At 36.9% G+C, this 13,114-nt stretch overlaps 1 protein-coding gene across 1 annotated transcript; it reads right to left on the bottom strand.

Moving 5' to 3' along the window:
- Nucleotides 1-6,797: 6,797 nt before the first annotated feature.
- On the bottom strand, nucleotides 6,798-12,481 carry nsdhl (NAD(P) dependent steroid dehydrogenase-like). Its single transcript, XM_038299070.1, has 7 exons — nucleotides 12,233-12,481; nucleotides 11,999-12,160; nucleotides 9,747-9,893; nucleotides 9,542-9,670; nucleotides 9,287-9,429; nucleotides 7,431-7,533; nucleotides 6,798-7,345 (listed from the first exon to the last, which is right to left on the bottom strand). Exons 1-7 carry the CDS (start codon nucleotides 12,251-12,253, stop codon nucleotides 7,013-7,015), a joined length of 1,038 nt encoding a protein of 345 aa, XP_038154998.1. The 5' UTR covers nucleotides 12,254-12,481; the 3' UTR covers nucleotides 6,798-7,012.
- Nucleotides 12,482-13,114: the final 633 nt, after the last annotated feature.

Genomic DNA, 13,114 nt, shown 5'->3' with positions numbered 1-13,114 from the left:
CATGGGGTGGAGCAGTGTGTGTGTGTGTGAGTTGGTGTGTGTTTATGTGTGTGTGTGGCAGAGGTTGCTAAGAAATGTTTTTTTTTTTTTTTGTTTACCACATCTGTGTTTTGTTCTACAGAATCAGTAAGCATGTACCTGTCCTGCAGGTGGAGGACGATCAGTTCTTCAACCAGAGTGAAAGGTGACAGGGAAGAGGAGGACAATGTGCAGAGCGTGGCATTCATAAATGAGGCGAGTGGCAGCAATGTCTCCTGTGGGGAACAATCGTGTCATGCTCTGCGGGGCCCGAAACCCCGGGAAGCAAACACACATCATTAAAACAAAATCAAGAGAAGCTCACAGAGCTGAGCCCAGAAAACAAAAACATTAAGACTTGATTTATGGTGCCATCTTCTGTGGTGTCTTGAACACTTATTTTATATTTAAAAACACAAACTTTGAAATCTTTTTTTTTTTTTTTTGGCATTTTGCTGGATTATAAAGGTCAGTTTAGATAGGGGATCGCAGAGCCTATTGTAAACAAAACGTTTGCTCAGACTGACTGAGTTGGTGTTTGTTCAAGAGAAAGGCAAGAAAAATGAGATCAGGTTCCCTGCAAATGTCATGCAATTTCTTCCATAGATGAAAACAGTCAGAGCAGGGAAATCAACCAGAAACCCTGCATGTTAGCTGCCAAAATAAACAGTCAGACAATCGCACATATTAGACTTCTGCATGGATGCAGCAGCATGTCACAGTAACAGAAAAGAGGAAATTTAAATCTGTGAACCAAGGTTTCGCTCTGGTTAGCAGAGCTACACATATTATCCTCCCTCTTTTTCCTTTAACACCAAACCAGTCGGATGGCCTTGTCTTGTAACTCTGACTTCACGAATGAATCATTAAGGTGCTGCTGGCGCAGAATTAAAATGAGAATGCAAAGTATCTGAACTTCACTCCCTCCTAAATTTCACCACACCAAGAATAGGAATGGAGACAATGGCATCAGAAATGGTAGAAAACCTTTATTCTGGTTTCCTGCTAAAGTTCAGCTCCTTATCTTTTCTGATTTTATCTTTTTTTTTTAGGTTTTATCCCCTCATAAAAATCTAATGGTTATATTATAAAAAAAATAAACACAGTGAAAATACCTCTTAATCTACGTTGTTTAGCGAAATTCCTCAAATAGTTTTCTGCCGAGTTGTTTCTCATGGGAGAACATCCTGGTGGAGCAAGTCTCAGAGAGGACAGGTTTTGTCTGTTTTCTTTTAAACTGAAAGGTTTGTTAATGTTTATCTAAATGAATTTGGGGCCAAAATCAACATGACATCAGAAATGATCAGTTCTTGTTCTGGAGTTTAAGCCTTAACCAGATTGATTTTTTTTTTTCTACATTTCTTCTACTTTAGATTATATTTATTTTGTAATTTTATATACACATGTATACAAAAAGAAATCTCATTTAAAACAGCTCTAGACAATTTCATTTTTTAAAGTGCAGCCTTGAAAACAGTAAAATACAGAACTAACTTCTCATACCTTGAAATAATCCCTTGATAAGGGACTTATTACTTTTGTGGTGGAGTTGGGTTTATTGTCCTGCACTGGAAAAAAATCCAAATCTAGATAAGTCATTTTTTCTTAAAATAAGTGCATTTGCTCTTGGATTGAGGAGGTAAAGGAGACATTTTGCCAATGGAACAAGACAACTTTTCCACTTTAAATAAGAAAAGACAATTGCATTGTCTTATTTCAAGGGTATATTATCTAATTGTCTTATTTTAACAGTAGAAATACTCATTCCATTGGCAAACTATCTAATTTACCTACTCAAATTGAGGGTAAATAAAATTAATTTAGGAAATTTTAACTTATTTCTAGATTATTTTTTCCAGTGTGGAAGGTGTTGCTGCAGCAATAAAGCCACTTAACTAATAGTAACATGAATACCACTGCTACTTTATCTGTATGTAATTGAAATCCTTGGAACTGCTATATATAGCCTGAAATTCTAAGAGGTTCCCCTTCAGTCTAACTGAAAGTTCCTTTTTTTCCTCTCTCAGTGGTGAAACAGCTTATATAGACAACCAGAACACATGCTGAGTTTTTGAACCCTTGGTCAAAGTGGAAAAAATGTTCATCACTGATAATTGTTCTGTTTTGCGTTGTTTTTCTTTTAAAAATAAAATCATTGGTTTATAAATAACTATCCTGTTAACATTGGTCATATAAGTCCGCATTTAGTCTTTCACATTTCCCAAGGTTGGAGCATTAATGGAAATTGCACCTCCTCCTCTGGAGCATGCCCTGGCTACTGCTTCTTTAGCTCAATCTGCAGGTTTTCTAATGTATTTATTGTTGGTGGAGCTGATATCGCCTATAGTGAATCATTTCTGTGTTGATTAGGCCATAACGTATGCCTTGGATCAATGTTCTGTTGACAGATTATGACAAAGTGTGTTAGCTGTGTTTTAGCTTCTCCGCTATGCTCAACAGCTGGCATACAGAGCTTCTCAAAAGAAGTGACAGGTTTTTAAAAAGTTGCACCTCTGTTTTGCAGCCGACTCCCCAAGGTGTGGCGTCTGGCATCTCTGCGTCATTCGGCTAAAGTTAGCTTGAAGCTTAAAATCCATTACCATTTAGAAAATTCCAGAAATAGTTTTTCCTGCCATATTTCCCAAACATTAAAGTACAGCATGTATGGAAGCATCTAATGCTGAGGTGAAAACATGGGGACTGCCTGATACATATTCTTTCCATCAGAGAGATTTATTTATTTTTATGAGTTTGATTATTTGTCTCTGTGAACAGCCTTCATGTGACATGTGTTGGGAATTGGCACTATATTGATCAACTGGAATGAATTTTAATTTAACTTTTGCTGAAGTCCAAAAGTACCTGGTTTATTTAAATGTATCTTTAAAATTTGCACATAAAGCTTTGCTCCATCTCTATTATAATAACTTTAAATATCAGATGGATCGAGTACTTTGTTCTTCAGTATCCTTTTTACTTTTGGGTAATTTTTTGGTCGGCAACTTTTTACTTTTACTTAAGTGAAAATATTCTTACTGTTACTTGATTACATTTTTTGGGTACTCCACCCACCTCTGCTTGTGGAGAACACACGTATTCAACATAATCTCTTGTCTTTCCAATTTTTTTACAGCTGCTAAGAGAAAAAGGCCCATTAAATGTACAAATTAATGTCAAATTTATCTTAGAAAATGCTTCATGTTACATTATATTAAGAAAAATATCAGTTTTGCTATTAATTGTGACACTGGCAAGAGCGTAGTAAAGTATTCATTCAATTTTATTTTTCATATAAATGTATGTTAAACAGCTTTATTTTGGGTGACATTATGTCTGGGGATTATCCACATGCAATTATAGGAGATAACAGCATTATTGTTTCCATTTCAAAAAGCTGAAAACGACTTAAAAATATTATTGAACGTAATATCAGGGCTGAAAGTTTTTCTTTTAATTCTAATTTTCAGAATACTTTTCAAGTCCTTCATTTTGAGCAGCAGTTGTTTGCACTTTAAAATATTTTTCACAGCCTCGTTTCATCGGACTGCACTTGTGACCTTTAAGTTAGATAGCACAGTCAGACCACAGCTTAATATCTTTCATCATGTCCTGGTTTGAATTAGATAACACCACGAGAGGAAAAAATGTTTTTATCAGCTTCTCTGAATATATAGCCACTGGAGGAAGTAAACTTTTAATATAAGATAGAGAGCTCATCTAGGGTCTAGAAGAAGTTTTTTAAAGCTTTAGGACACATCAAAATACTTTAATAGAAAAACTGGATTAATGTATGATGTGAGACATGATGAATGGGTATTGCTTATATCAACAAGCAACAGAATGTGCTTGTTGATATAATCAATACCCATTCATCCTATTCATTCATTCATTCATTCATTCAAATGTGTGAAAAGTTTTCAAAGGAAGTTTCTGGCATTGAGTTATTTGTGTGTTTTAATGCAGATAATCTGCCATTAAACCTCCCACAGAGATTAAAGTGTTTATTTGTGTTTTAGAACATAAGCACAGCATTTATTATGGCTGGAAAAGAGGCTGTACATCAACGGTAGGGACTCAGATCGTATATAATTTTGCTGCATCATTCATTGGGGTTTATTATTAAAATTTTCATCTGGCACTGCATCCAAGAAAAAAGGATCACTTGGGGTTTTTTGTGGTTGGACGCATTGTGCTGAGGTGTGCCAAGACAAGATAGATAAATGGACTTCAGCTGTGGGCAGTTTTAGAGCAACCCTGGACAGAAAGGGTTAAAAAGGTTCAAAGAGCCTTGGAGAATTAGACGCAGCTGTTGTGGGATTTTTATTAACGTTATTTGTTGTTCATATTTGATGTCTTTACTTGTTTTTATTTTAGTTCCTTTCTTACATGGTTAACAGTGACGTGGTCCATCCCATTGAAGCCATATCCGTTTTTAAATAGTTGTGTGAAAAAGCAGCGAAAGGTTCATTTCTAAATGTGCAAAATAAAACTTTTATTGTCTGAATGTAGTAAAAGAATAAAAGTACAAACTTAAAGAAGACATCCAGGGTGGGTACTAACTAGTTCCATTTGTTTGACTAACTTCGACTAAATATTTGAGTAAACGAAAAATTTAGAAGTAATTTTTCTGTAATTTTTCATTTGTATTCCAGTAATATTCTTGTTAGAGTATGGCTACTCTTGAGTACAATTTCCTGTTCAATCTACCCAGCATGAATAATTTAGTCATCTACTGTTTAACGTAGTTAACATTGCCAGCAACTCTATCTTTTCCTGACATATGCATTACCTACTGAAAGGATTGGTTTTATCATTTTATGTTGGAAATGTAGAATTTAGAAAACTTTTTCTACCTGAATTTGTCAGTTTGCATTAGTTTTATTTAGCAGTTTTTTTGCACATAAATCTTTGATGAAATCACGTTTAAACATCATGTTTACTGTCATAGTTGAGCAGCCATCTTACAGCCATGGCCTCCGTCAAATAACAGAGGGCTCCCAACGAATCATGAAATGTCTCCTTTAATTTTGAGCCTATATATTCAGGAACACTTAATACTGGGCAAAAGTCCATAACCAAATACTGCCTTACATATGCTGTTATTATTATATATATATGGACATCAAAGTAGGTGTATGTTAATCTGACTCCACCAGATGGATATGCGGAGCAAATCCATCTGGAAACCTTCCGTTGAAGTAATTTTGGGAAGGGGCGAAAATACTGGTTACCTGATTGGCCTATGTTGGTGATAGACGGGCCAAATAAACCAATCAGATCCACGAAGCATATGACGTACTAACAGAGCGACGACGCAAAAACACAGCCACAAGCCAGGCTACTCTTGCCGAAACCAGTCGGGAGAAGAGCAAAAACATCTTTTCCTCTGAGAAAAGCCTCTAGAGCAGTGTTTTGCTCTTCTTTCAGTGAAGAAATACTCTGTAATTCCGATAAAACTTGCTCGATAGCCACGCTAACGCTAGTTTCATCGGCTCAAGTCGCCATGTTCTTGTTCACTGAACTGTCGCGCTTCCCGTTGCGTCACACCTCAACCCGCCTCAAAGCCAACTCTGATTGGACGTTCGTTTGGTGAACGGCTCCAAATTTTCTTTAACGGAGAGTCTCCAGACTGATCTGCGAGTGAAACCTTGAAAGCTTGCGAGATCAGGATCGTCTCACGAGGCTGGCTGTATGTGTCCATTATATCCCAAATTAAAAAAAAAGCATGATTAGTATCAGCAAAGTCTTTCAAGAAACAAAAGAATTGCATAAATACATTCCAGAGATCCATCGTCATGAATCATCTCAGCGTCAACTTATTACAAGATATCAATAAAATGTGTTCTGTCTCAGTCAGGGATAAGAAAGTACAGAAGTGCGCTGACCTCTTGGTAGTGACCTGGGTGGGCTGAATGGGATTTTTTTTTTTTTTTTTTTCCTTCTTTTTTTTGTAGGGATTGTTTTTGCTGTATTTGTTTCTATATCTTGTTGGATAATTATATATTTTTTTTGTATTTACAAACTGTATGTATAAAAGGATTACTCAATAAAAAGACAGTGATTAAAAACTTATTACAAGATATCATTCCTTATTTGAATACAGTTTTTGCATATGCTTAATAAAACATGGTGGAGAAATGCAGCCATAAACAGCATATTGAAATTTACCTTCAAGCCATTTTATACAAACAATATGGAACTGGTTATAAAACCTGCTTAAAGATGCCTTTACTGTGAAATTTTGTTCAATGATTTTTGTTTTTGTTAAACTGCTGCTAGCAATGCTAAGAGAAGACTTCATGTTTAATTCCAAAACCTCTTGAAATCTTTTGCCAAATACTAAAAATATAAGAGTTACTCTTTAAAAAAAAATCTGACATGAAATGTTGGTTTGTTAGGAAGATTTCTAGCCCAGCAGGAGGAACCTACAAGCAATTGGAGTGGCAGATGTGAGATTGAGTCACTCTCTAGTAAACTGCAAAATAAATGCTGACCAAAAATGGCCTCCAAAGAGCTTGGATCGATATGACAAACTTTATTTTAAACAGAAAACAAAATGAAAAACCAAAATCACTTTCACATCACAAACAGTATCCATTCACTAAAATGCACACCTATCCCAAATACATAAATCCATTTATTTTACCACAGTGCACCTTTCCCACGATTCACACATTCACTGAGTAAATTAAGTATATTTGCGAGACTTTTCTTTTCTCAGTTATTTGACACTTAAAAAGTGTCCGAATTTTTAGCTAAAGGTATTTTGAAAGCGATTGTAAGCATAACAGAGTTTAATCACAGTTCAAATACAAAACAATGGAGGTGAAATTGTGAATTAGGTTTTGTATTTACTATTGAAGTATGAGTTCTTTGCCGCCATCTGCTGGTGGAATTTGGGAATAGCATTATTAGGCACAGAGGCTTCTAGTGATGAGGAGTCCTTGAATAGTTCTTTCAGTGCATCATGTTGGCTTCATCTTCTCTCTACCCATCAAGCCCCACGTCTAAGATGAGGATAGCTCTCCACCGTGCGTTTGATCCCCTCCTTCAGACTGACCACAGGCTTGTAGCCCAGGTGCTCTTTGGCACGCTCACAGCTATAGTAATGATAGGTCCCAGCCAAAGCCACTCTCATGGGTGTAAAGGTGGGTTTGAAAGACATAAAGGGGCGCAGGATCCAGGTCAGCAGCCACAGGAGCAAAGCTATTCCGTAAACGAGTCCGTATGGGAGGTGGAAGCGTGGGGCAGCGTATCCTAAGCCAACCAGAATCTCCGACATGAAGTCCCAGAAGCGGACTGGCTCATCATTGGTGATGTGATACGGCTGCAGGAGGGGAGGGCACAGAGGTATAGATCAATGGTGAGGTTGTAAAACAAACTAAAAAATGAAAAGATGAGGTCTCACTCACTTTTCCACAGATTGGGGAATCTGCTCTCAGGCACTCAGCAGCAAGGATGTGGCCATGAACAACATTCTCCACGTACGTGAAATCGACAAGGTTTGTTCCATCACTAGTTTAGGGGGAAACAAAAAAAAGGGAAAGGAAGAACAAAGGTTACAGTTCAAAGTCGCCCCAGTGGATACGATAGCAAGCAGCAGGGGGCTTGTTTGGCAAAACACACTTGAAAATACAATCCACAAAATGAATGTAATAAAAGACGCAGCATTGATCTGAGATCAGCGGCCAACACTTTGACCAGCTGATACGTTTACTTTTATTACCTGGTTTGGCAGCTGGAAACAAGAAGAGAATCAAGCTAATTGTGAAAATTGCTGGTAAAAATCAAAGGAGATAGATTTCACAATTGCTTTAAGTCACAAAAAAAGACCGACATCTGGAAGGAGATTCGGGCGAACCAAACCAAGAACAAAATGATAAAAACCTTTTTTATTAGCCAGTTTATCATTCAGATACCTTTAAAAGGTTAACAGCTTTGATCTCTTGCTCAATCTGTCTTTGTTGATACTTGGATATGGATGTTATTGAATTATAGCCCTGAATCATTGTGGGGCTGTTTCTGTGTACTTGGGTATTGTCTTGTTCTGAGGTTATGCTGCATATTTGCAAGCTGAGTTACTGACAGTATGAAACAAGGAGAAAATGATCAGGTTACATTTTAAACATCCTTCATCAGTAGAACAATGAGCACAGTTATGTTTCCAGCTGCCCAGAAATATCAGAACTTGGAAGTTGAAGCCTCTTGTGGACGTTTGTGGTATTCATTGTTAATAAATGATGACTGGGTTAGTGTGTTAGAACAATAACAATGGCTAAAACACTGCTCTGTGTGATATTTTGTCAATATAAACCAGCTTGTTTCAGTTCAAAACTGACTAAATGTCACATGAATAAAACATAAATAAAAATGTAAAACAGTAAAAGAGAGAAACTGTTACATTCTGCTCTGTTAGCACCAACTTTCTGACTCATAGTTCCTACTCATTGAGGCATTCCAGTTAAAACGTTCAACTCTGAGGTCATAAATTTTGAATTTTTAGCACAAATGAAATTCATCAGTTTTCCCAGAATATATATATAAATGAATATCTATCTATATATAGAAATTTATTTATTTTATTTATTTTTTTTCTGCATTTAGCAGGTGCTTTTATCCAAACCGACTTACAAAGTAGGCATTAGCATGAAGGGTCTTGCCTAAGGCCCCCACAATGGCAGCGCATTCCCTCCAGTGAGGATTCAAACCCAGGGCCTCCTGTGTGCAAGTCGGGTGTCTTACCACTTGAGCTGGCCAGCCTACATCTATCCATCTAGATTGTTGTCAGACCAGAAGACAAAAGCTCAAAAGCAAATCCTGAAAGTCTGATCCATTTCTCCGCTCTCTGATCTCCAATTTCCAGGAATCATTTGCTTTTCTATTTTACCAAATTATATAAATTATGCATGCATCCCACAAAAAAATTCCATGTTTTTCTTTATTCCTTTTCACAGCTTTTGTGCTTCTTCCAACTTTCTTCCTAAACCTCTCTGACATTTGAAATATTACATCTACTTCCCTCAGTTTCAGTGTTAATCTTAGTGACAGTGGTGCCTCAGTTTATTTATCCACTGATCAGATTAACTTTTTTTTATTTACCCGTCTGTCGATCCATTTCAGTCACCAGTCAGTTCATCTGTGTGTCCCTAACATTTTACTACATAAACCAAGAACTTATGCATGATTGTTTAAAAAAATAGAGAAAGTTTTTTTCTTTTTGGAGGCAAATTGATGGTTAATGCCTTCCAGAAATGACCCAATCGCTCACCCGATGATGAACTTCATTTTCCCCTGGCGAGCGGCGTCCACCAGGGTTGGAACCAGCTGCGGATCCCGAGGGCCAAAGATGCCGTGAGGCCGAATGGCAGCTGTGAGGAAGCCCTTCTGCTGGTCGCAAGCCTTCAGCACCAACTGAAACGCAGTAAACAAGTCAACTTTGAAGGAGAATCTATTGAAATATTACAAAGGTTGTAAAAATATAAAGTTAATGAGCAAAATCGAATGACTTTAATGAGCCTCCTACCTTCTCCTGCTCAATCTTGGTCTGAGTGTAGTAGTCAATGGGTCTCTTGGCATAAGGCAGATCTTCTTTTCCGTTCTTAACGTCTGTGCCCTCGAACACCACGCTGGCACTGCTTGTCAACACCAGTTTCTGGCAGCATAGTGGGGCATCTTTTCACATTTCTCAGTTCTCAAAGAGAAAGTTTGCTAAACCAAAGTTTTAGTACCTGTACTCCAGCATCGATGCAGGCCTGGATAACCGTCTGGGTGCCCTGAATGTTGACCCTCTCAAACAGCAGCCGGTCGTCGCTTGCAGGAGCCGGGGAGGCGCAGTGGAAAACCAGAGACACATCCTCCAGAGCAGAAAGCAGAGCCTGGAGGAAATAAAGTAAGATAAAGGCACATTAACAGCTGCTGACTGCTAGCTTTTATAAAACAACTACACTTTTTTATTTAACTGCATCTATGTTGGACATATTAACTACCAAAGAGAATGTAAATATTAAAAAGGACTTTTTGTTTTTTTACATAATATTTCAATATGCATGACTATGAAAACCTTGGCCTGCCTAGACTCTATGTACATCTAATTTATTTCTAGTCTTACTACAGCTGATGTGTGAAGGACATTAAAGATTTGTTAGAGAAGATTAAAAAAAGAGAAAGTTTTTTGCGATTTGGTTTATATTAGAAAAAAAAAGTTCTCAAAGTTTTCAACATCTCATGGCTTAATCCTCCACTGGAAAATGGAAATCATATGGCACAGCTGCAAACATTTTCAGACATGGCCGTCAACCTGAATTTAGGAAATAATCAGTTGACAGAAAAACATATCAAATCACACATCTGACTTTTAGAAGACATTAGTAAGAAGAACAAAGAAGTTGATATGAGCGATAAGAAGAGTGCCAATTTATACCTATATAGACCAGATATGATATCAGCATGAATCATCCACACTTTTATTTTGAAGTGTGTAAAGTTAGAGAGAGTTTGATGAAGTCATTTTACTCAGAGAACAATGGCCCACAACAAAAAGTATGAGAACAGCTGAACAATTTATTATTGATGGTTAAATAAACTTTAAACAAAAGAGGATGGGAGCCAAGTTTTCTATCAGTATGCTCACAATCAAAATTTTATATGCAGAAGATATATTCATTAAGCTTTTGATTTATTTTGTTTGCTTTTTTCAGCTGGTAATGGATTGATGTCTGATGCCAATATCGGATCAGAACATTAGACAATAAAAAAGGGGGGAAAAAATCCTCCTCAACAACATTTTTATTATATAAACAACCAACATAACCCCACCTCAAAACAAGTAGATAGACAAATAGACAGATAGTAGTGATGGTGAGATGAAGCCCCATTAGACACCATTTGAGCTAATTTGCTGCAACGATCCCCACAGTTCATGAAGCTTCATGTGAACATGTCACCACCTACTGGTGGACAGTAGAACTACAGTTTGTAATAAAATTAATGATTTTTTCCCCCCTTTTCAGTTCATTTGAAATTGTTAATGGTTGGTTTGTGTAATAAAATCTTTTCTAAGTTTTTTTTAAGTGTAAAATGTCTTAGAACAATAATTTAAGGTGCGCTGTTTTTCTTCAATTTTAGTGAAATAAGCTCAAGGAGACAGTGAAGCGTTTGTAGAATTTGGGCAATGGTGAGCAAAATGAAAGGCGTTAGTCATTTTTATTCAAACATAATAGTTTTTTTCCCCCACATTTTTTGGTTTTAATCGGGTTGGAAGTTGTGTTCAACCAATCTTTTGACTAAACCGACCTAATTTGGCAGCGTTTTTACCCAATCTATATTTTTACTAGGGCAAACCAATACAAATTAGTCTTATCAGCCAAAATAAGTATCATCACAACTTTCAAAAGCCAAAGGCAGGTCTTGAACCATCATTCGCAGGAGAGGGAGTCTATGCCTTACAAATGAAACCATAAGCGATTAATTGCCCAATGGAGAAAATACAACTTAACACTAGCGTTACAATTGTGTCAGGTTGCTTGCTCAGATTTTGATCATTACATTGTTTATTCTAACCAAAATAGTTTTAACCAACTAGATTGGTTGTTTTTTTCCAACCAATCTATTCTTGGAATCTATCCAAACTCTGTCCAACTGACAGCAACTCTCCAACAAACTCCCACATCATGACTGAATACTGAGGCTGTTTAAATGCCAGATAGGTAGATAGATCAGATATTTAGATAGATTAGATAGATAGATCAGAACAAGTTGACTCAGAAAAGCCTGAAACTATATGCATGCCACACTTTTCAGATTCTTTTCAATGCACATTTTGGACATAAAGCATCATTGATAAAATAGCTTATACTACACAACATGCTAAGCAAGTATTTGTACCTCAAATAAAAACATATAAATGCTTTGTTGTGACGTAAGAGGGTGAAGGATTATTGATGCTCTGCCTCAATCTGTGGGGAGAAGCCGGATATCTGACCTGTTTATCACAGAGGTCCCCCTGATGAAAGGAGACGCCTGGAAGCTCGTAGCTCTGTCGGATGTCAAACACAGAGACAGAATAACCTCTGTCCACCAGCTTCTCCACCAGGTGTCTGCCCAGAAAACCAGAGCCTCCGATCACTGCACACCGCTTACTGCTCTGGGGGAGAGAATAGAAGCCATTATCGACCAAACACACTAAATAAAACTTAAGAGAAGATCTCTGACTCACCGGCCGAATTCTTGTAGCCATAATGAGATGAAACTGACCGGTGGAGAAATTACGACTGTGAGAAGGAAAAAAGTTTGTCTTCCTGTTTTCTTTTTGGTTGTTTTTGTAGCTAACAGCACAGAGACGAAAAACTTTCAAACACGAAGAACACAGTGTTTAACTTTTGCCGTTATTCTACTTAAACCCTGCTCTAATTCAGCGTTTAAGCTACATGGACTGTTTCTATCAGCTGAGACAGTCTTCCTGTGATTGGTCAAGATATCCGCAAGTGTAAAGGCGGTGTTTACGGCCAGCCAATAGATATTAAGATACGTCAAAGAACGCCACAATTTTGACCAATAGCAGAACGCGATAGGATTACTTCCGCCTAGTGTATCGGAAGCCACGCCTCTCAGGGTTCATGACATGACGTTTCACCTCAAACCGAGTTTATTCCATTTGTATGAGCATTTTATCGTATTTATATTAAAAACAGAGAAGTTCTGATTTATTCAAGAAGGATTAATAAAGGCATGTACTTATATATATTTTTAATTTCTAAAAGAGTAGAATTGAATACAAACATTGTCAAACTGATGACAATGACAATCAAGCAAATAGGTTCACACACCACTAAAACGTTACATAATAATAAATAAAAAATAGTAACCAAATATCAGCGTAGACTGTAGAGCAAATGGTTTCCTATCTTTTTAGCTTCTGAACACAAAATGGTTCCAGAATGGCCTCATGACCCAACCTTTAGGTTAGAATAAAAAAAAAAAAACTTTCTGACTATAGATATAATAGTAATAAATCAGCATCAACAATTTGTATTTGGTTTAGTCCATTTTTAAGCGATGCTTTAATATCTTAAAACACATAAAAATGGTTTATCATCTT

The sequence above is a fragment of the Cyprinodon tularosa genome, unplaced genomic scaffold, assembly GCF_016077235.1.
Source record: "Cyprinodon tularosa strain WSP-4 unplaced genomic scaffold, ASM1607723v1 ctg42, whole genome shotgun sequence".
Taxonomy (NCBI): Eukaryota; Metazoa; Chordata; class Actinopteri; order Cyprinodontiformes; family Cyprinodontidae; genus Cyprinodon; species Cyprinodon tularosa.
Note: the sequence above shows the minus strand (reverse complement) of the source record. Positions and strands in the feature narration are given on the sequence as shown.